Source organism: Aulostomus chinensis, chromosome 11 (assembly GCF_037954235.1).
Source record: "Aulostomus chinensis isolate RoL2024-O1b breed Wild chromosome 11, RoL_Achi_v1.0, whole genome shotgun sequence".
Taxonomy (NCBI): domain Eukaryota; kingdom Metazoa; phylum Chordata; class Actinopteri; order Syngnathiformes; family Aulostomidae; genus Aulostomus; species Aulostomus chinensis.
Genome location: NC_141330.1, coordinates 3,302,656 through 3,327,601, shown reverse-complemented (window position 1 = coordinate 3,327,601; position 24,946 = coordinate 3,302,656). Strand labels below are relative to the sequence as shown.

The following is a 24,946-nucleotide window of genomic DNA, read 5'->3' as shown; positions in this document are numbered from 1 at the left end:
GTCGTGGATTCACATTAGAAGAGTTTGAAAAACAACCTGAATCACAGTCTCTGAGAAATGTCACCTAAACATTACCGTCTTGGGTGGTGAATAAAAACACAATGAAAGATTTCCCAGCAGCCATTTGGAGATGTCACTGTAGACTAAATGCAGGTGTAACTGATCAGATTCACCACGGTTTAATTCGCTTCGCAGCCATTGCAGGGAGCGCCATAAAAAACACCATAATTAATCTTAATTACATGTTTACTCTGCAAAAACAAGTTAGAAAAGGTTGCAGAAGTTCCTCTTGTTCCCCCTCTGAAACTCTCGCCACATAATTAACTGTGTGAATGTGTGAAACAGATTCCCACTGAACTGAGGTCAAGCGTGCTGGGCAGGTAGGTACGGAGGTAGCCGGGAAGACACTCTGACATATACAGTCGTCATATTTTCTCTGTTGCCATGACTACACCTGTCAGCAGCTCATAGATGGGGGCAGGGAGAGGATGTGTGAAGGTGGAGGGGCGGCTGGAGGCTTGAGTGACAGCTGTGACAGCTATATAATCCTGTCGGTTGTGTGCGTGAAACACAGACACACACACACACCTACACCTACACACACACACACACACACACAGTCTGTCAGCGAGGCAGGTGCGCCCAGCTGAGGGAGGGCTGCATCAGCCTGTCTACGGCCGCTGACAGATGACGAGAACTTCTAATGACACACCGGAGAGCTGAAGGTCCTTGTACACAAGGATGTAGGCTGTGTTATTTCTTTATTCTTATTTCACTCGCAGCCAAGGAGCAAGACAGAAGCCTGATAAATACATGATGTATGGTCCAATAAATAGTGAGCACGCCGCCGCTGTTGTCGATTGCGAGCGGCTAAGTGAAGGAGAATGAGGCTAATACGCCAGGGAGACGGGTATAAACTCTAACAGTCCCACAGGGAATGTTTGCTCTACTAGTTTTTATTGCTCAATCACTGCTAGTTTCCTCATCAGTTTTGACAAAACTCCAAACTACAAGTGTTAAAAAAAAAAAAAAAAAAAAAAAATCCCGGTAGATCTGCTTCGATTAATTTAAGGAGGTAAAATCTCTTTATCATCTTTATAATTATCCAGAAACGGTGACATTGTCCCAGGTCATCCTCAAGTCCAAGTGGATGTTTGTACCGCATCTGAAGAAACGCCCCGGAGGGGTTCCAGGGACATGGCGCTTAAAGTGACCTCGACCTTTGACCACCGACTGACACCCTGAAAACATAACGCCTCCAGACTTTCATTTCAGCAGAATTTGTTTAGTTAGGAATGTAAAATCTCTGTCATCAATACAATAAAAACACGGCCTTACTGTCAGGGCACAAACGTGTTTCTCGACCGTCATTTTGCACCAACGCTCAGTGTCCTTACAGAGAGGAGCCGTGAAATAAACCGCACCAGTTTATCAACTGACAGAAGCCTCAGCAGACCACTGACTCAAACACGACCCGAGCCTTCAGTCGCTCCTGAAAAGAAGAAACCGCAGTCGCCCCTGCAGTCCAACCCAAACTTATCTCAACAATCACAGACAGACACGAACCTGCCAGCTGCCACGTACCCAGTCTGTGTCACGTCTGACTTCTGTGTGACTCAACCAGAACATTCAAGGGCTCACTGTCACCAAGACGCACACAATAACACACGTACAAAATTCTCTGCTCACGGGCCACCAAACAACTAGTTCCAGTAGGTGAGAACCTGGCTGGCTACATGTGTGAACAACACCCAGACCGGATTCTCCTGTCCACTATCACTGGTTCATGTGAGAAAACAGGGGAAATACTGTGAGAGAAAAGGAGAGCGATGACGCGGGATGGGGAGGAGCTTGATCTCTGTTGTCACAGTCACCCGATGGTAACGACAGTAGAATTAATCAACATGTAGCGTTCGCCCAAGCGTCTCAACGTCACTAGCATTGTAATGTATTACTGGTCTTCAGAGGTATGCATCAGGCTAATTAACAGGCCCGAGCTTGACATTTAGAGCTGGCCCACCTCAAATGAGCCAGCAAGGGCTGGTTGGCGCTGGTGCTGCCGTAGCCTAGGGTGTGCGGCACCGTGTATGGCGGTGGCATCACATCTGATGTGTGGAACTTTAACTTGGGAGTGAAGCCGCACTGTACAGCTTCAGGTTCGGCTCACTATCTCACCTGAATGCGCACTCTCTCTCTCTCTCTCTCTCTCTCTCTCTCTCACCACACACTAGCAGTGCAGGGCCCCGTCTGACTCTGTTTTTTTTCGTCACAAGTCCACAAACTGACCGGCTGCTGAACCTCCTCCCAGCACTGCACATGCTGCCATTTGTCCAGTGTCTCTGGAGCCTACGGCCTGTTTGGTACCAGGCAGATGAGACAATCATATTTTTAGAACGTTAGCATCCACTTGGCACCAAACTAACGTGGCTTGTGGCAACACCTCTATGTTGTCAGTGAGTTTTGTGTCAACAGGGTGTGTTGTTGGTCAAGAGGTGGAGGAAACCTCCTCATTCTCCTCAGAATCTTTGAGACGATACATGTCCACGTCTCACCGAAGTAAAAGAAATGTTTTAGCTAATGACTCTTAACCCGACAGATCATCGGGTTTGAGTTTTTAAAAAAGAAAACTCAGTGGCAGTTCCCTCAAACTTCTGGCAGGACTGTAGTTCAATACAAAAAGTAGCTTTTCTTATCCTGAGCGAAAGAGCACGCCAAACACTGATGCCTACATCACCCTGGCAATTCCTCACTGCCTCCGAGCTGAAGCAATCGTCCTCCTCCTCATCCTCGCTGGCTTTTCAAAAAGGGCCCTTTCAGGAAAATGAACTGAGAGAACGTAAACACGGAGGTGATGGATGACATTTTCTCAAGCTTTGTCTCGCAATTAGTTGTGGTTCAAGTGCTCCAAGTGCCCTTCAAATTCCCTCCGTGCTTCCCCCTCGATGACACAGATTTATAACGTGGGCTTTCCAGACTGTCCGACCGCACATAAATAAGACAGCCAATCTTCATCAAAATTACAAGTCCAAAATACAGGTTTTGGCTAACTTGTTTCAGGGAGTTTAACATTTGTAAAGTAAGTAACTACTCACACTGGTAAGCACTCATACTGAGAATACTTGACAAATGGGGGCTGGGGTCGCGTGCCACTGAGAGACATGCAGTAAGTGCCTGCAGACAGGGTTCAGGGTCAACATAATCTTGTGCCACTTTCCATCTACTATATCTTGAGTGACATGCAATGACGTCATCAGTGCAATGGCTGGTTTGCCCGGTGTGACGTGCGGAATAAGCAGAATTTATGCTTGATGCTGCTACTTTCCCAGAAGGAAGGAGGCGTGCCTTTGTCAGCAACCGGAAACTTTAAACTAGAGTGACCAATAAAGAGGGAGACGAGGAGACAAACATCCTTTAACATCCAGAGTAAATGTGCTGCGGGGTTCCAGTCGTGAGTCCATTCCTGCGTGGCTCCAGAGGAGGAAGAAGAAGGGCACAGCGAGAACAGCCAGTGGCTGCGAGGAGAGAGGTCACACGTGCCATGATGAATTACAGTTGCCAGGGTTGTCTTGGCTGCCTGTTCATTAATGAGTCCTCTTAGGGGCGTACGCAGCTACACCACAAAGGACACGCCGATGCTGCGGCACGGCTCCTCGTCTCCTCTACGGTCGGTCTATAATGTGCTGCACATTTCTGGATCTAACTGCGTTCTCCCACAATCCAGTAAAGCTGGCATAATCACAAAACTGCCAAATGGCAATTTGCATATTTTATGGCGGAATTTGATCACAACAATTGAGTGATTGAAAACCTCAACAAAACAAATTACATTTCTGTCAAAGACGGCAGGAAATTTATTTGAGAGTCAAACTTGATTTGTGTTATCAATATGAACCTTGCATAAACACCAAGTCCAGCTGAAACTTTACTCTGATGTATACGTGAGTGACGGAAAGGCAGGAAGTCACCTTGAGAGGAATTCTACTGAGACACTGGAAACTGGAGGTATGGGGAGTAACCTCAGCTGAGGTCCTGGCGGTAAGCATGGGCGGGATTAGCAGCACCATCAAGGAGAGAGATGACGCCCATCTTGTGCTCTTGTCCTCTGTAAAATACCTTGTGCAAAAATCCAATGAACTTTTTTCGACATGAATACTCTCTTGCCAGCAGGACCGTAACCACGGTGCTCTGGGGGAAGAAAACAGGGTTGGAAGCAAGCCCGAGACACACTGACGCAGCAGTTTACTAGCTAGCAGACAAACGAGTCAAAGCTCTTGGAGACGTAACATAAAAACTACAAAAAGCTGAGGGCTGATGCATGATTGAATTGACATTATGGGTTGAAAACGGTTGCTACATTCTTATTGAAGCACTGTCAATTAAAACAACACCATCAAAAGTACCAAGGTGAACAAGGTTCTTTTAAATTTAGGAATGATGAAATATCAGTTGGTTTACATAAATCACTTTGTACAAAAGCATAAAAATATATTTTCAGAGTTAAAAAAAGGTAAGATTAAAAAAAAAAAAGATTTTAACCTAGATTTCACTTCCCAGCAAGTCAACAAGCATACGATCTTGACTTGATCCAGGCAATGCTGCACGATCACTAAACTCAGAAAGGATTAAAATGTCTGATTTGTAGTCTCTTAAGGAGAAATGACAGAAAACCTTCTGACTCATTTCTACAAAGAGGTGGCGAGAGATAAGAATGGAAAAGAAACTTCTGGAAAATCTGGAACACGCTGGCACAGCGCTGTACACAAGCGGAGGTGTGACCACTGAGGAGTTCTCTTCCCCGACTGTTAAAACTCGTACAAAGCTGCCTGGTAAGTGACGTGGTCTTAAAGGGAAACGCCAACTTTCTCTCTGTGGATTATAAACGTAGTCTCACTGGGACTGTGTGTTTGCGTGTGTGTTGATCAGGGTAAGTGTTTGCCAGAAGAAAAAAAAAAACCTTGTGTGAAGAGACACCCGTGAGTGCAGGCCCACGCCATCCACCCACAGCATTGTGCATGGTGAGAGGACAAAGGCTAATGGACCAACAGATATTTAAATCAATGGCTGGATGAAGAGTTGGAAGGTTTTCCAGACTGTAGTTTGAGTTACGCAAACATTCAACAGCAGCAGGAATAACCTTGCTGATTAAACATTGGAGGTCAAACCACAGAGAACCAGAATATTTTGGCGTTTAATATCTGGCAAAATCAAATACAAACATTTCATTTTGACCAGAATAATTTGGGAGGTCACATGACCAGACACCTTGGTACAAGGTCGATGCAAACATCCTGAAAATGGGGCTTTTTCCCCCCTTACAGAACCTGGAAATAGTGAAGTAACCACTGGCTCTCTAGTAACAACATGAGGAAAACCTAAGGCAGCAGACCGGGGGCTCTGGCCGGGTGACACAGTGAATCACTGCTACAACTCTATAAAGCAAAGGTCACATTTTTTGCTTGTCAACTGCTTCAAGTCATGGGTTAGCTCCAAAACTAGCACCAAGTTCAACCCAGACCCAAGTGAGAAGGACCAATCACTGCAGTCGCATGGTGTCGCAGCAGCAACATGCATCTGTTTGAGGTGGTACTGGTTCTTACTACCACAGCCAATCCGCCACTGGTGAATCATCCAGACAGTGAGCCTGGATCCGACTGCTGAACGTGGTTCTTTATTGACGCGATAATTTTTTAGATAAATGATCAGCTCCATGTCTCCACCTTCCCTCCATCACTTCATGAACTGCTGGTGTTGGCCTGCACTGATATTTGGGCTTTCAATCCAAGACAGTCCCATCTGAACAGACACGCGTGTCATGTCATCTTAAATACTAGGACGGCCGTGTTGTCATGTGATGAGACCCCTCAATTAGCCTGCCACAAAAATTCACAGGTGCATCACACGGTTCTCCGACTGATTACGGAGATTACTGAATGAAACAACCATCAGCGCCGCTCCTCACGCCACAGACGTGTGTGTTTCGCTGGCTGAACTCTTGGCTTCAGTGTTTGATACATTTTAATGTTCCGTGCTGCTCCAGCAACGGCCATTTAATGCATTAATTTTCAATAAAGTAACCAACAACAGCAGGAGGGATTCAAAGGAGAGGCCTCTGCAGCTGGAGCAGCGCTCTTGAATTACTGACAACGCAATGGGAATGCTGCTGCTTCGGGAAATTCAATACTCGTTGCTGTGGTTCGCACTGACAGCCATTGATCCCTAAAAAATATGTTAACAAAACAACAGTCACTCGTTTTGCCATTTCTTTTTTTTTTTTGTCAGCAGATGGTTTTACATTTTGCGTGGGGCGAACAGAACAAAGGGACACTCGCTCGGTGCTCCTGGATGAAGAGCTGCAGGCGACGGGCCTGCGAGAGCCCGTCACCTTCACAGGAAACAACACACCTTCAACTTGTGATCAAGGTACACCAACAACACAACCTGGCTGTGCAGGACAACAATGGATGAATATCAGATTTATCAAAACAACACGCGTGCATCTGATCTGAATTAATCTTTTAAGCAAAAGTCCAATGGAACACTTTCTGGTTCCATCTTGGAAGATGAGAATTGGCTGTTTTTCCCCCCCCACATCCTTACAAATGACATTTTCTCTCCAACCAGAGGTTGTCTGGACAACAAAGTGCCCCTTAAGGGGATTAACATTCTGATTTTCACTTTCTAGTTCGAGAGAATTATAGTAATTATATAAATAAAACTCTTGAGCACTTAGAGAGCTCATGCCTCCGGCAGGGTGAATCAGCCAAACCCGCCAACAGAGAGGCAGCACAGCAGTTGTGTGCCCACCGGATAAGTGCCACCTTTGACCAGCAAAAACTTTTCAGCCCTTCGTTGAGTCCCAGTGGAGCTTTGTGGCAAAGTTTCAGAAATTCCCTCAAGGTTTTCCAGAGATATCATGTTGAAGAGAAGGAGGACGGATGAACAGACGGTGGGACACACCTCCGGCCCAGGGCCTCACCAGCACAGAGGCTTACAAATAAATACTTGCGCTCGTGCTACTCTCCTCTATGTCTGGTAAAGTTTGGACTTCCAGACAGGCGGGAGTGATCGTCTACTGTGGCCCCAGGTTGCCCTGAAAGCTGCACCGCACCACGTCTCGCCATGCAGTGACCACCAAATGGAACGGTTCCAGTTTCTCCTTGCGTGGAATGACTGATCCTCTCAATATAAATCTTTTGAGTGTCTGGGCTTCTTGTCTGCTATAAGCACGAGTGTTTAGCGAGCCTGTTCAACCTGCTGGGATCTTCCTATATGGTTGGCCCTGGCCTGCCTGGGGCCATCTGCTGCCCTCCCTTTAATCCAAGGGCTTGTCACTGGTGATTAGCCAGCCTCTCTATCACTCTCCCTCTCCCGCTACCATCAGATATTTCTGGCTTATTATGGTGATGCTAGTGTTTAAGCCTGGCATGGTGTGCACTCTCACCCTTAACTCCTTTCTATGGATTCTGATGCCTGCAAATCCCCTCGACTTCCTGTCTTCCTTCTTTCATCATACAGTGGATTATTTGGCATTCAAGTCCACATTTTTACCCCTTTCTTGCACTTTCTTTTGCCATGTGCACATCAATGATTTTTTTTTTAACAAAAAAAAAGCCACCACCAATGAAAATTAGGTCAATATCACCACATGTATAATTTATAGATTTACGATGAATCAAAGTATTTGTTAAAAATCTCTCCCTCTCTCTCCCTCCTTCCCTCCCTGTGCTGGTAGAAAGTGTCGCCTGTTAGCGTGAAGGGTAACACCCTGAAGAGCACCAGGCACCAGGCGTGGTAATTGATAGGATTATTAGGTGAAACATGACAAACACTCGGAAACACAAGTTCCAGCTTGTCCCGTCAGTGTCTCCTTGTGGTCACGTGCACAGATGAGAATTTTGGGGCCCAGCAATGCTTGTAGACGTGCGCCCCGTGTGGCTCTGCTGCTGACTGACAATACTGACCTGTCTGTCTGTCCACAGAGTCAAATCAGACTGTATAGAAATAAATGAATCGAAATGTAACGTTAATACGAAAGGAGCGTAGAGGAATAGAGGGTGCGCATCGCAAGCCGAGATGAACTTAGCATGAGCTGCGATTTAGCAAATATGAGCATGTTAACTGACATTTAATAGCGTTGGATCGACACTTAGCTCAAACAAAGCCTCACGGAGTCACCAGTGAGCCCACGAACTCTTGGTACTTATTGCTCGTCACTCTCTCACTTGTGTATGTTATCAGTGTGTGGTTGAACTAAAATCAGGGCACAAGGGCACAACACAATTCCACACAACATCACCATCAGACCCCAGATTGGAGAGCACTGTCACAAATGATTACCTAAAGCAACTGTCCTGTCACTGTTGCTTAGAGGAAGGATTTTCAAAGAGAGCGCCGGCCTTCACTCAGACACGCCGGGAATAAGGTGCCCTGGCTGAGATCGTGGTTATTGGGGGGGGTATTTTTTGATCCCACAGACACTCCAAATTTGTGCCACGGTTCTCTAATTCTCTTGTTTCAAATAACTTCAGGCCACATCGAAGAAAAGAAAAGATTTCCCCTAAAACTACTGAACTTCTGACAGCCACTTTAAGCAAATGACACTGTTCACATCCTTTTGACAGCTCATGTAGTATTACTACTCGATGAACAAAGAACACATGATTCCACTAGGATGGCCTCCATGTCATGAAATACTCTCCCACTGCACACACACACACACACACACACACACACACAGGTCTTTCACACCCGGGGAGACGTGATTACGATGATGCTGTGCAAGTAGACCAGTTGCCTTTCTGTTTTTTCTTGTTTTTATGTTGCGTTACATTTGACATCACAAATGCAAAATATGTTAAAAACAGCAAATTAGAAGGCAGCATGGAAGGCAGTGACTGTGTTTCGACGGTTGGCGTTTCATATTTGTTGCTTCAAACTCAACAATGTGAGAGATCAGCTTGAGTGACCGATACCGACGACTTACTGCAGGTCCCCTGGGACTGGACGCTGAGTCAAAGCTTTTCCATCGCAGACAAATGCGATGCGGGATGATGAGAAGTCAATCATTTATTCTAGACAAAAGGCCTAAATGTATCCTGCATGCTCGCTAGAACGGAGGGCGAACAGACCAGGGGTCCTGCCGACACTGACCGAGGAAGATATTAGCACCGAATTTGATGACACCCCCCCCCCCCCAAAAAAAATAAAAAAGAGGCTTCATGGGATTGTAGTGGAGGAAAGGACAACCTAAAAACATACCGCCTCTGGCTACAGCTGCTGCCAGAACAGAAGCATCGAAATAGGAAGAATCATTCTGAAATGGGGTCAAAACAGCAGCACAACCAGCACCAACAGTAACAATCAATGTCAAAAGCGAGGTGGTTGCACAAGATTCAAAGCAGCAGCGGTTAAATGCGGTTCGGTTCTCATATTCGGCCAAATATTAAAGCTTTAATGTGACTCCTCGACCACACGGTAGATTAAAGCGGTTCAAACGTCTGACTGTGAATCCATCCTGCCACCTCTACATCAGCTCTAACGACGCCCAAACAACAAACAAGATGACGTCAAGTATGTCCGTGACTAACAACCACCGAGGGAAAGCAGGTGACGGACGGCAGGAGAGATGAAGGATTAATGCCGGAGCTGCCGGCTGGATATTTACTCCTGAGCCTCCTCCAGTTCTTTATTGGAATAACATCGCAGAAGGCAGTACGTGCTCTTTACAGGTAAATGTCACTGCCTTCCTCGATGACGGCGGCGGCGGCGCCACCACCTTTTCCTCTCAGACGAGCGAAGATGCCTCTGTGCCTGTTTGAATGCCACTCCCCTGACCACAGAAGTACTCGCCGTCCTGAATACGACCACATGATTTGTTTGTGTTTCCACTTGTGGCTGAATGCGCTTTTATGTTGAGACACACCAAAGGGAAATGACCTTTCCAGAGGAGACAAACGCAGTCTCTCATTCTTTTGGAGAAGCAGGGGGGAAATAAAAAAAAGAAAAAAGACAAAGTTAAAATCGCAGAACAGATGTTTCCCAGATTCAGCTTGTGGCATTACCTCGAGACTCCAGTGGAGATGAAAAAGAAATACCTGCTCCGTCAGCTGCAGCTGCACGAAGTCCTTACGCAAGGCAGCCGTCCTTCTACTGCAGCAGATTATATACTGGACTTGACAAGGAGGCAGAGGTAGGAGGGGATATGAGGTAAATGTGCAGGGACCGAGAGTGGAAACCCAGTCAGAGACGACACGTTCAGTGGCCACAAGAAACAAGTTGTTCCTGCACAAGAATTTATGGTCACGATGTTCGCTGTTCCCTCAATCTGATTAATTTGTAACCAGGAGTTTTAACTCTTCCCACAATTTCATTAATCAGTGGCGATGAGATGTAATTTGTTCCCACAGTTTTATCAGCTCGTTGCCCCACATTGTAACTTTTTTTCCTCACACTATGAGTAACTGTGGTCACACGATAACATGAGCTGGCAGCTTCGATTCATAAGTGGCCTCAATCTTTTCATTCGTTTAAGGGGACGAGTTATATCTCGGGGACGCGGATTCATCCAATTGTGGAAACAACAACTATCCAGTGGCCACCAAACACACGTTTCTCCCTCTGGGGCTCCGTGGGAGTGAGGTGCTGCTGGATGCGCAGGTCTCCCAATGCTATAATTATCATTACAGCTGCAGCACATGTCACTTTGATACGTCAGGTCAAAGCTGATCATCAGAGCAAACCTAACATCAATCCATCCATCGCTGATCTGCTTACTCGTGCCGCGGCCGGCCGCTGCAGCTCAGTGACACAGCACCCATCTGAAACACGGTACGAGTCATTTGAATATGGAGGAGCACGGCCGCGGGAATCCTCTTATGTCACTCTAAATAAAGTTTTTGGGATAAAGCGTAATCTCTGAGCCCGCCGTCGCTCCTGTATCAGCATGAGCTTTGCCATTTAGATTGAACAAACGCTGGCATCTCTTTGGCATCTTTCTCCCTTGGATGGATTGGCCATTTAAAAAATGCAGCAGTCTGGAGTGGAGAGTGCGGCTGGAGTAATATCTCTAAAGCCACAAAACAGATCAATCTGGGTCAAGCGTGACGTATTGTGCTGGGAATGCTTTTAAAATCAAGTGCAATGTCATGGCACACAGTTGGCTCGCGGTGTGTCTTTTCTACGCTGAACCTCAGACCGCTGGAGTTTGAGCACCACTCGTCTCTCTCTTCTTCTTCTTCTTTTATCCCACTGAGACAGAAAGTGTCTTTGAAAAATCACTTCCTCTCCATTAGCCAGAAAGATGCTGATGCCACATGGCTACTCGCCTTCTCTGATTAGGGATCTGCAACCTGCTGGGGGCCACGCACACACTCATACACACACACACACACGCTCAAATACACTAGACAAAATTAGTCTCCATTTCCACTCCAACTGAACTTAAAATGAAAACAAAAAGAAAATGCATAAAGAATTAAAATAAAACCCACTGGCACACTGCAACACAATATCAAAATCCCAAGCAAATGATCTTCATTTATATGCATGCCCTACTTGTTGCCTGCTGCTAAGGCATTTAAACAGGTTTTAGCCAAACCTAGCAGGCTCTTGTTTGGCCTGAGGCGCTACGCTGATGCGGGTCACACCGAGTCTCTCGAATGAGGCTACAATCTCAGAGGGGTTCTCTCCATCAGGACCACCCCAGCGACCGATTACTGTTTCCATTAAACCAAGCAACCTCTGAGTCAGTCACGCTCGCGGCTCGCTAAAACAACGGTCTGATGTCATACAGGTGTGCAGCTATTTCAGGCTAATCATTGTCAGGGCCCTCGGCACTAATTTAAACCTGGTCCCACGAGTGAGGTCAGCGCCAGGGTCAGGTGAGGATATAAATCTATTATGTATGTAGACACAGAAACCAATTTATAGGTTCCAGCTGTAAATGAGAGCAATTACCCAAAGTCACAACGCACACACACACACACACACACACACACACACACACACACACACACACACACACACACAGACAGACATGCGTGTGTTTGGATGATCAGGGCAAACTAAGCAGAGGCTCTATCAGAGAATGATGAGAGAAATCCCTGGTTTTACTCACCTAAAGGCTCTTGGGATGCACTGGTACAAACTGTGTGGAGTGACTCTGGTCCATGGTCACGCTTACGTTCACAAAGTTCTTACACATTTTCACCAGCGCATTTCCATGGCTTCGCGTTGCCTCTGATGCTGAATTTCAAAAACTGTTTATCCTCTGAAACATGTAAGAGTGCATACATTTAAAAAAAAAAGAAGAAGAAAAAAAAGCCAACTCTCCACAGCGACTCTAACCAGAATTAATGACAGGTTATGTGGTCCATCCATCCCTCCATTTTCTTCCTCTTATCCTGTTAAGGGAGGTGGGGGTGGAGCCGATCCCAGCAGCCTTCACCCTGGACGGGTCACCAGTCCATGGCAGGGCCAACACATATAGACAGACAACCATTGGCTCTCCCAGTCACACCTACGGTCAATTTAGAGTCTGGATTAACCTGGTCCCTCTTGATGTCTTTGGACTGTGGAGGAAGCTGGAGTACCAGAGAGAACCCAGCAGGAACAGGGAGAACATGGAGACTCACCCAGAAAGACCCTGTGCCCGAGCCGGGGCACCAACCTGGGACCTTCTTGTTGTGAGGCCACAGTGAGGACCACTGCTCCACCGTGCCGCCACGTTATGTGGTTTCATATGAAATTATTAAAGTTACTATACATTTTCCCACACAGTGCCTTGGGTGCCTACTTCCGGTACTTCGTCAGCTCTGGTTTCGCCTTCTTTTTCACTTGTTTCTCTGTATTTTCAGCTGCATTGCTGCTGCGCTTTCGCCGCATCTCCATCGTTACAGTGCGTTGTCATGGCAACGGCAGGTGATTGACAAGTGATGCTGGATCAATGGGTAAAACTAACTTGGTTTTGGGAGAGTCCGTTTTTTTAAGGATATTAAAATTGAATACTGAATATAAAATTCTGTGTATGAACATACATTTGTATTTTATCAAACTTTTTAAAATATAATTATTTCTCAAGACTTAATTATTATTAGGATTACTGCTTTTTTTTTTTGCTAATAACCCCTTTTTAAAACTCACCTGAATTCTATCACATAATATGGGAACTATTATTTATTTTTAAAAAATGCAAAGAAATTACCAGAAAATTAACAAGAAATTAATTGTCTTAAAAAAAAACTAAGAAAATCTGTAACTTTTTTAAATTAAAAAATTGTAATTATTCAAATTACATATTTAAAGGTCACATTTAAAAAAAACAAAAACATAGCATCAGTGAAATCGGCAACCTGCAAATTAAAAAAAAAAGAAAAGCAAATTGTTTTTTGTTTTTTAACCTTTCAGCCTCTCAATCTCCTCGCTTCGCTTCCAGGGTGTTGAACGAGTGAAACTGCCCAGAGGTGGAGGTTCAGATAGGAGACGCACCCTAGACTCATTGGACCCAAAAGGCTCAAATATTGATTTTGATTTGCGTGTGATACTGTAACATTGTGATCGCGTGCATACATACTTTTTTCCTGTAAAGACTGATAGAAAGAATTGTACTGTGTGATGACTGGACAGGTTACTTGGTTCGTGCACTTCTCTACTCCTGGACCTGTTTGTATTTCTGCTTTGTGTGAATGTCTTGTATGTTCGAGTACTACTTTTTTCTTTCTTACACACTGGGGTTTACTCTGTTAAATTACTTCCACCCCATTTATCCACTGTATGCTACATAAACAATGTATTTTGAGAAAACTACAAAAATGTCATCTAGACTACAACTCCCAGCTGTCTGTGAGCAATCGCAGGTGTCGCTACTCGGTTAATTACACTGATTGCTATCAGACGTACTGCTGTGTATGTGGTGAACAATTCCCTGATGATGGCCGACTGAAGCAGCACAGAAAATGTTTGCATGGATCTAAGTGTGCAGAGGCCTTTTTTTCTAAGTCATTTTCAGTAAATTGCCCTGGCACCTTAATAGGGAAAAGTGCAGTGTACAATTTTAAATTAGTATCTACCTTTCATAAAAATGTTCAGCTAATGTTGGACAAGTGTATCTCTGAGGGAATCGTTTCCATTAGTCACTGATAATCTGAGCTCGTCAGTATTGGGCCAGTTCCAGGACGGGAGGAAGCCTGAAAATACCTCAGCTATTCTTTGATAATCGTGCTGTACTGAAGCAAGCAAACACACACACACACACACACACACACACACACACACACACACACACACACACGCCATCAGTTTCCAGGATGGCTTTCTTCAGTGTTGTAATAGCAGGTGATTGTGGGAGAGCCACTAACAACCCTCCGCGAGGGTGACATCCTTCATTGCTCGAGCTTCTGTGAAGGAAGGAATGTGTTCAGCTAACAATGGCCTGTCAGCGCCGCTCGCCCCGTCTCCGTACATTGAAAGGTGACATCAGCAGGACGAGGTGACAAGCAGCGGCGCGTTCGGAGCTCTGAAAGCAGGCCTCATTGTCCAATAGTGTGTGGGACTAAAACACCATTGTCTCCGCAACATGACAGGTCATTACAGATGTGGAGCTGACAAATGTAGAGACCCGCTCACGCAAACACACACTGTGGATACAACGACACAACTCTCACAAACTTTGCATATTTCTTTCTGGATGAAATAATAAGCCATCTTACTCTGTCACAAGCTGCAGAGATGTTAAGGGACAATGTTGAACTCAAGTATCAAAGCGTTAAAAGTCATTGTTGATCAGCAGTTAATCAATTCAAGACTGAGTTCAGCTCAGTAAGTGTCGGATGAGTTGTTCCTGGTTTTGTTCCGACCGTTGACACGCAGAACTCCAGCAGCCACCTCCCTTTCTCTCTCTCTCTATGTGCAACCTTTTCCTCTCCCTCCTTTTTGCCAGTCTTTCTCTTTTTTTGTGGTTGGTTTACTCCTTCTACATATCTTCTCAGCATAATAGCTTTGAAATTAGCCTAAAGCTAGCTAGCAGCAAACTGGCAACAAGTGATCGTTTAGCAGCACAGTTAATGTGTTATACTGTGTGTGTGTGTGTGTGTGTGTGTGTGTGTGTGTGTGTGTGTGTGTGTGTGTGTGTGTGAGTATACACAGACAGCAGAGGAAAGAAGTATCACGCCTACGATGTAGCAGCCTACGATGTAGCAGCCTACGATGTAGCAGAGTTTTTACAACGTGACTATTTTGGTGCAAACACTCACCGACCAGCAGTAACTTTCCAAAACAAAAAAACCTACAATGTAGCTTCTATAGGTGCAGCAGGTGCAGCAGTGCCAGCCAGAGGAGCTGAACCTGAACCAACAATTGGAGCAGCACGACCTTATGTAGTTGAGTGGTGGCCTAAAGGCCTGAGAGGTGAGCTTGGGACCGGACCGGCGGGATGAAGAGCAACTGAGCAGGACCCTTAACCCCAACTGCTCCAGTGGCAGATCAGACTGTGGTGGTGCTGAGGAAGGTCCAGGTGTGGAGGTGCAACTGTGTGAAGATTGCAAAACAATATCACTCTCGGTGAGTCTGCTCCGACTAAAAAAACGGGGAACAAACATGTTAACCTGCAGCCGCCGATGGTGAAAGCTGCAGACCCAAGGACAACAATGACCTCTCCGTTGTCACAACAACAAGGATCCACACAAAGGGATCATGCGATGGCCTGGTGTTGTCAGAATTCAGCCGTAATTCGGAACCCTGCATTTAACGTGATTTGAGCTTCCCAATAGCAGCAGATACCAGCAAAGCCCAAAACACATCAGGTCTGGACGCCACACGCAATGCAAGCGTAGCAACAGTCAACAGCCGCCGTCTTCAGCTGGAGCAGCCGCACTGACCACATCTGTTGTGCCCGACACTCATGTCACCGTACAACACACGAGGATTTCTTCATGGTGGGCCTATTCTTCTTTTGCGACATAGCATTCAAAATGACAGCAACTCCAAAGAAACACCTCCACGTGCAGTGCGGGGCAGCCAGAGCAACCGCAGCTACCGAGGTTGGTTAGAGACCACGCGACACACCGCCAACAGCTCGTCTCGTTTCAGGCTTCAACCAAAAATACACCCGCCCAGAATAGTTCATAGCAGCCGCGATTTGACATTTAAAAAGCACACAGATTCAATCGCAAATAAAAGCAATAAAGAAAGCGAGGCGAGTGCGCCGCCAATCATGAGCCTGATGGAAACAGAGATCATTCTTTGGATCTGCCGCCACTGTTTCAGCTCAGACTGTCAAAATGTTTCTGATCTACACATCAAACACAAGTCCTTGCATGTGGGTATCAACATCAGAGTGAACAAGCCGCATGGCTCAGGCGGCTGAACACCCCTGCAGCTGAAACACACCTGATGAGAAGTGTGACTCGAAGGCAGCGCGGTCGCAGTTCTCAGCGCAACACATCGTCATAATTTAAGAACGTGTGAAAAAATTAATTGCCGAGTCATCGTCAGACTGCATTTATGGCGCACCTGTGGCGAGGCGGGAGGGTGAGATGCTGCCGTATGAGTTTGCCTGAATACATCACCTCCTCGACTACCTGTAATTGCTTTGTCCTCAGGCAGGCGTGTGAGGTCTTGACAGCTCAAACCTGACAACCTTGTTGCTCACCAACAGGGTCTAATGAATCTCTCTCACACACACACACACACACACACACACACACACACTAGAATGGCAAAGATGCACTTGCTGAATGTGTGCATCTGTCTTACACTGCACATGAATATTTGACTTATGGCCCCTCACTACTGGCAGGGTCGACATAGAATTTCAGCATATTTTACAGCTGAAAAAAAAAAAGACAAAAAAAAAAAGAAATCATATCCATTTCCAGGCCAAGAAACACAGCGATGGAGATGCGAGAGGAAATGCACATTGAGTGCAGAGTTGAGAGGCAGAGACAAGAATAATGGTGTGAAAATAGCGTCTGAGAGGAGACAAACTCCCCGCAATCTCTCAGAGGCCCCGGAAAACTGTGGCACGCCGTTATTCCCATCATCATCATCATCCTCATGGTGGCTATAATCACTCTCCTTTTTTTCTCTCCGCCACCTTCAGAAATATCTGTTTGTCTCTATCTGTTTCATTTAAATGGAGTTCTTAGAACTAACACACACACACACACACACGCACGCACACAAAACAGCACTGAACTGTCTCACCTTCCAAAACAGATATTTTCACAGAAGGAAATAAAAGCAATGCAGTCTCGATTCCCCACAGTTTTGAAGACAGGGGCTGTATTTCAGCAAGGCTCATCAATATGCAAAACATCAGAGCATCGCTTGCCACAAGAATATTCCCTCCACTGCACACTCCGCAAATGTACACAAACATCATCACATTTTGTGTTTTCTTTTTTAAACAAGCTTCGATTGGCAGGGAAAAGTATGCAAATGCAATGCAAACATAATCACATTTTGATAAAAAAAAAAGGCGCCTGGATTCAAAGCCCTAAATTGCCCTGTGTGATTTTAATACTCGGCAGGCAATTGTCAAACCAAAGAAGCGCCGAAAAAAAAAAGACTCCAGGGTGGAAATCAATGCGCTACCTTTTATTTGGGAAGAAGAGAACAAACTCCCAATACTGGATTACATTTCAAAGCAGAAAGCCTAGAGCTTTCCCATTGAGAAGCATGTATAGTGTGGGAGAAAGGTGCTGTAGCGTGGGAGAGAGGCGTAATCACTATGACCTACAGTAGGGTGGATGTAGGTTAAGTTCGTCTCTCTCTGCCTGCAGAGCTCACACCGTCGTTCTCTTTCTCAAGTCTGTTCCCTGGGCTGTCTTTCCTGGGTTGTTAAATCCCTGCTCCTTTAATCTCCTTACTAAGCCACATCCTCTTTTAAGATGCAGAACCACAGGAGAGACGTGGGATACGTCAACGAGGGACTGGTGGTCGGCGAGGCGGGGTGGGACGGGGTTGTTTGAGTCTGGGTTAGGGAGAGAGGATAAGTTCTGATGTGTTGGCCTAAGAGAGTCTAAACCCTCTCAAGTTTTGTCTCTTGAGGATTACATAAAAAGACACGGTCATTTCATTTGAACTGCGGTTTCCAAACGTTGCATCTTCAGAAACGACAGACGTCACTTTTGCTGGTGTAAATTAAGAGCCGTTTCACACCTGTGGTCTGTTCTCTCTGATATGAACCAGTTGATGAGTCTGCGTTTCCCTGTGACACCGTTCATCCTCACGCACGCAGACCAAATTCCATCATTACGAACGGTGATGGGTGGCAGTACCGCACCTGTAAGCCGTTTCACCAACACATAAACCCAGAAGAAGGAAGAGAAGCAGTAGGAGAGATAGTTACTACTGGTGTTACTGGTCATACATGTCAGGGGCGGAGCAGGAGTGTAAATACAGGAAGAAAATCTTGAGTTTGGACCAGCATTTATCCTACTACGTGTCCAAATGTGCAAAGTCTGTCAGGTGTTGTTTGGAAGGTACCAGGACGCCCCTTTAGTGAGCTCTTGTCCACCGTTTGGTGGGTTTAGTACAACGCCATTGGGTTGTCAAGTAAACTGTCAGATTGGAGAGAAATCACAAAGAGGAATTGAGGCATTGGGTCTGTTTCCATCGACTGGTTTGGAGCGAATAAAGTAAGATACGAATGCTGCCAGATGGTGGCGGTGTTGAGGAGGTCGTGCATGGCTGTGACAAACCAGTAGAAGAAGAGGGGTTGTCTATCGGTGAAAAACTGGCGCGAGGTCTTGAGGACGTACCCTCAGAAGACGAGAAGAACCGCCTCATGCACACGGGAAAACTTTTTTTTTGTTCTGCAAAACTGGGGGACCTTTTTGTGATTGTTTCGATGACCCTTTCCTGACGTGACACCAAAATACATTTGTGGAAACGTGGCTTGACTTTCCCAAACGAACTGAGCTGCCCCTGAAAACAGCTGAGTTGCAATCATCCTGACTAAACAAGGAGCTGTGGGTACGAAAGCACCTGAGAAGAGCTTCAACTATACTTCAAAAAACTCGACGGACACACAACTGCCGAGCTCCTCAAACTCGAGCTGCCCAGCACCATAAACAGAGGTTATATAGTTCAGCTGATCCTCCAATGGTTCCGTGTGGTTCCTCCTCTGATGCACGCAGCTACAATCAGTGCACCGCATGTGCCAAGATGAGAAATACAGTAACCCTGATTCGACAGCGCATCACCTCCTATCAGTACCATCAAGAACCACTCCCCTCCTCTCCCCTCACCCGGCACTATTGTGCTGCAACGTCTATCAATCATCTGTGCGCTGTAACACACAGCAGCAACAACATTTCAATAATGGTGCATCACCTGAGACTCAGGGAGATGAAAGTAATCCATCCAAAAATGGATCACAGTTGTCCTGCGCGTCACAGGCTGTTTGGTCTGAGGAGACAGCTCGACTGTGGGGGGTTTTTCTTTCTTTCTTTCTTTCTTTTTTTTTTGTGGGTCATCTTTCAAGTGTGTGTTTCTTTGAAGTTCAGCTATACATCAAATGATATATTTATGAGGTGGGAAAGTGTGTCATCTGGCAGTATTGTTGTTGTGCAGCCACGAGATCCATGCCTTTTGTACGTGTGTGACTGAAAAATATCAACAGCAAAAAAAAAAAAAAAAAAAATGTTACCTAAAAAAAACCAAATACATAAAAGTAACATAATTAATGAGCTGGAAACCCAGAGATGATTCGAGCTGACTGAGTGTGGGAGGTCAAACACCGTAGCAACGGCGACGGCAAGCAGGAAATCACAACCAAACCTTGCAAATACTCCGCATGTAAAACAGGGGATCGCATTTAACCTCTAATTAGTGGCTTAGCCGTACCTGTTTCCCAGAAGTAGATGGACTTCTCATCGTCCGTCTGTGTGTGAGTTTTCCAGAAAACACAGAACAGCAGCAGTGTCACCAAAAGGTAACAGCTCCCCTCTGTCCTTTTTTGAAGGGTCCCTGCACCCCTCCACCCCAGCCCCATGGTCCTCCACAGGATAAAAGTAAATCCACTCAGCTCAGGTCAGCAAAGGCAGTACAGAAGAAGAAGAAGAAGAAAAAAAAAACAACGCACTAGTCCAAAAGGCAGCAAGAAGTGAAACGTTGGGGGAGTGAGGGTGTGAGTAAGAGAGAAGATGGTGCTCAGTCCTGCAGGAGTTGAGGTCCGATACTTGTGAAGGACAGAGAGAAGTAGTTTTCTTCTCTTTCTTTATTTGCTCTAACTTGTTCCAGGAGGGAGGCTGTCAGCGACGGGGGCTGAGCTGCAGATGGATGCTACAGTGTCCCTCCTCCTCCATCGCGTCTGCTTGTTGCCGTCGCTGCCTCTCTCTCCTCTGGCTGTGGAGCAGTGACAGTGGGCGAGTATCTGCAGTGTTGTTCCTCTCCCTCCCTCCCGCTTGCTCGTTCACTCTCTCTCTTCGTCTCCTATTCGCTCACTCATTAGCGCTCCTCTGTGTCCTACACTGCTCTCACTTTTTTTTACTCCTTGCTTTAAAAAAAAATCCCTCCTGCCCTCATCTCTCTCTCTCTCTCATTTCCTCTTGTTATTACACTCTACATCCCTCACATGCTCACTTTTCACCCCCCCCCCAGCCTTTTTCACGCCTCTTGCTTAGGGCATGAGGAAGGATACTCCCCCCCCACACACACACACACACACACACACACACCCGTCTTCCCCCTCCTGCCGTCCTCTACTTGCACTGCTGGAGAGGCGACTGGAGACCAGCAGGGCTCACACTGGTCTGAGGAGCTCCTATAAGCACTGCTCCCAGGATCAGAGAGGCAGGGAGACAAGCAGGGCTTAATGCAGAGCGGGAGAAAGTAGAAGGGAGGGTGATGAGGTGGGGGTGGGGGGCAAGGAGGAGCGAAACACTAAAGCAGAGGGGGAGAGAGAGCGCAAGAGAGGGATAAAGGGGAGGGTGCTGTTTATGCTAGTAAGAGAGGGGTGTGAAAGTGAAATGATGGAACGGCAGAAATCACAAGCTCCTGCACTCGTAGTTAAATATTTTCACACTAAAAATTAAAAAACTGTTAAATACAAAAATCAGGAGCCGAGTTGCAGCAGGTAGGCTGGTAGAAAACAGGCTCCCCATCGGGTTTGTTGTGTGTAGATTTGCATCCAGGCAACTATGGCGAGCAGCTGGCCCTCATGTCGACACTTCTCTCTGAACGAGTCGTTTCATTAAAAATCTCGTGCTGCACAGGTTGTGAGGACTTTTGATGCCATAGTGGTTTGTTTTGACAGAAAAAGAAGGGGCACTGCTTCGGCACTTGGCCCTTTATGTGACCATAGAAGAGGGGTTCTCCCGGTAGGCCCAGGTAGGATAGCATCCATTGTGTTGCCTACCCACATGTGTTGCGTTGGCATCCGTGCACACACACCTGGGCGGAGAGCGGAATGAGGTATGATCCCTGGTGAGCAGATGCGGCCGACAACTCCACATCTGACGGAGCGAGCAATTGGTCGTCCCTGCCAAGGGCATGGAGCAAACCTGTGTCCCTCCAGCCTGATGGCACAGGGCCCCCGTGGCCACAAGAGGGCTCCCTAGAGCGCTTGAAACGCCATGGAGTCATCCCTCCCTGTGTGTTTTAGCCGATGGCTCTGTGTGTAGCAGGGCCATTAAGGACACATTAGCTGGTGATTGGAGGAAACATTTAGACATAAACACAAAGTTTGGCAGGCACCGACGCTGAAATGCGAGGTTTGGCTGCATGTTGGATGTGGGGCTGATGTGAGCTGCTTAGCTTCATCTGAGACAAGCATCTCACCCTCTCTGACAACACCAAACATGGCGGATGCCAACTTGGCCCGGCTCCGACGCTCAGCTGTCCATCCATCTGTAACGCCATATCCCATCACAGCGTTTGGACTCCATCGTTGCCATCAGCTGTTGCTCAGATGTGGGTTCAATATTGTTTAGCACAAAGCTACCGTGCTCACTGGCAGTACCATCAAAACATGTACAAGATGTACCAGAGAATCATTACCAGTTAAGTGCACACAGCACACACAGAGCCCCCCCGCCAGTCTGTTACAGTATGTGTCATACAACATGATTGCATGTTCCACTCTACAGAGATGTAATTTTGACGTTGTTGCTCACATTCTGACTCTCTGGGAAAGCTGACTGACGTGTGAACCTGACACGGAGGAGGTGCACGGCGCCGATTCCAACTGATCCATGGACCACGGATGTAGAGCGAGACAGCACGCTGGAGGAGTCATGGGAGTTTCCTCACCTGGTCTTAATGTTTGTTGCTGTTTTTGTTTTGTTTTGTGGAAAAGACTTGTGACTGTGTTCCTGGGTTGAACCAGGGGCCACAGCACCTTTGCTCCAGGCCATGAGACTTTGAGCTGATGTGATTGCAAACCTTTCAGGAGATGAGTGTAAGGAAGCTGGATGATGAGAAGTGGGATGAACATGAGCACAGCAAGTCAACAGTATTCTGACTGCTGGGGTGTAAGTAGCTTGGGCCGATCTCATACCATAGAAATGTACAGACTCTATCAGATGTCAAACAGAGCCAAGAGTGTTAATCACTCCCAGGCCGAGAGGCAGAGGCTGCTTTCAACTGATTCGCACCAGCACAAACAAACAAAAATTCTGAAACAGCCTTTAGTGCTTAACGATGTGGGCCTTTAAGCCGTGAAGAGACTAATAGGAAGGGGAAAACTCTAACTTGTTTGGTTGGAGTGGGAGATTTACTCGCATCCTCAAATATGTATCATGGTCCTGCTAAGCTCGTTCCTGGATGGGGATTTGTTTTGCAAATTTCCCAGAATCTCTAGGGACAAGCAGGGAGACCTTCAGAACACACTGCTGTCATCAAACACCCGGTCAGAGGATGTGGTAGCCGGCGAGCCAAGGATGCATCTCAATGTTTGTGCACCAGTCAGCGCCAGCCTGTCACTTTGACTGGTGCAGATTCTGCCGTGAAGTAATGAAGGCGTCGTACAGGTGGAGAAGCTGGAGTTGTCAAATTGCTCGGCTACCGTACCTTCAACTGTGGCTGTGAGCTGAGAAAAGAGCTTAAAAAAAAAAATTATGTTTGATTTCTGGACAGAAAACAGCCTGAACTGTGACTTCAAAACCCAGTTAAGAAAGAGGTGTTGGATAGAATCCCGAGAACGTGACTGACGTGCAAGGACAGTCCAAGGCACATGAGCGCCAGCTCATTCAGGCTATAGGTTGCTGTCATTCTACAGTGTATATAATGGAGCAGAGTGGTTGTCTGCTCTCACTTTAAGAATCAAAACTTTCATTCAGCTGTACAAAGTGCCCTGACTTTCATTGTACTGCAGTTATTTCAAGCACCTAAAATGCCCTTCATCTTTCTGTCAGTCTATATGACTTGACAGTGTAACAATAGAATTAAAGTGTCAGCTAATGACATAGCGTCTGGATGTCACTGTCTTCGCCATTAAATGTCAACAGCACAGCGACGGATTCAGCCAGACAGACACTGAAAACAGATAAGGCTCAGACGTGGGAGGAACCAGCAGGATGAAAAATCAACACAAGCCAGCACTTAAATGCCGGCAGGATAATCTTTACCAGCGAATGACAGATTAGTCTGCGCCGCAAATTAGTGGTGTGCATCTCAACCAGGAGAGAGATTTGATGCGCATCTCAATACATAATCAACAATGCGAGTCCTCTCCCCGATTCTGTAAGATATTCATGCAGTCACAATAAAGCACAATATGCTGCATCTTTACATTATGACTCCATGAATGCTTTAAACTATTGTCAGAAGAAATCCTGAGAGAGCCACTACATCCAGCAGCAGGAGAGCAAGAGGAGGGGGCACTGCGGGTGTGTTGAAGGAAATACGCTCCATCAATTTTACTGTCCAACTTTGTTTTTGTTTTGTTTTTTTAGACATATTAGGCGAATTAACTTACATTCAAAACCTGTTCAGTTCGTGATGCTGAACTCAGGAAACACTGGATACTGAAGGCAAACGATCCTCAAACACGTCACTCTGTGGGCTCGTTTCCTAGCAAAGCTGCTATAAGAGTCCAAAGTAGATTTTGATTACTTTAACTTGAGTGGTTGTCATACTGCGACTACAACAGCTGTAAAGAGAGAGAACGGAGCCCACGGACGGCAGGGGATTGACCTGCAGTCGCTCTGCAAACTGCTGGCCGGCGTTTTTGAATGCCACTCATGTCCAATCACAGAAGTTTATATATATATATATATATATATATATATATATATATATATATATATATATATATATTTTGCACAGAGCATCGTGAGTTGCGGTGTACACACAGTGAATAAACACCATCGTATTCCATGCACGTGCTTCTGTGGCTGCATCTGTAACTGAATATGTTGACAAGGGTGTATTTTTATAATGCACACCCACCCGCCACGGAGGCTTCTATTCATATTTATGACCATCTGTAGGCTTCCCAACTTGATGCATGTTTGCAAATCAACTATAAATTGACATTATACACTTTAAACTTGATGGTGGTACCTCTTTATACTTTATGGGATTGTTTACACGTTCCTGTTGATTTTATCCAGATTTGATAAATCCATCAAGCCTCTTCTTTGTTTTGTGATTCTCCAAAATCGCTGCATTTGGCTCCTGATTGGTTCAGTTTTAGGCGAAGTTGTGAGATCCTGTGAGAGAAGCAATAAGAGCTCACACGGCACTGCCTAATCATTCACACTCACACTGCAGTATATCAAGTTAGCACAGTCTTAATGCTAATGCTTTCATTTTCCTCTGCAACAAACTACTTTTCCCCCGGGTATTGTCCCGGCCTCACTGCACCATATGTTGAGTATTGTAAGTTGGTGTTATTTAATTCCTCATTAACCCGTAGCTTGTTAGGGTTAGATCTAATTATTCTAAAGGGTTGCCATATGTCGCTATGTTCCTCAGAGTGTTTGCTTATCAGGGACTTGGGGTG

General features: G+C 46.0%; 1 protein-coding gene across 1 annotated transcript in view; it reads right to left on the bottom strand.

Moving 5' to 3' along the window:
• The window catches only part of thsd7ab (thrombospondin, type I, domain containing 7Ab), a 158,075-nt gene extending 137,601 nt beyond the window's left edge, over window positions 1-20,474 (bottom strand). The window contains exon 1 of the mRNA XM_086217750.1: window positions 19,846-20,474. Within this exon, the coding sequence (XP_086073876.1) occupies window positions 19,846-19,993 (148 nt within the window). The 5' untranslated portion in view covers window positions 19,994-20,474. The remainder of the gene's footprint in view (window positions 1-19,845) is intronic.
• Window positions 20,475-24,946: the final 4,472 nt, after the last annotated feature.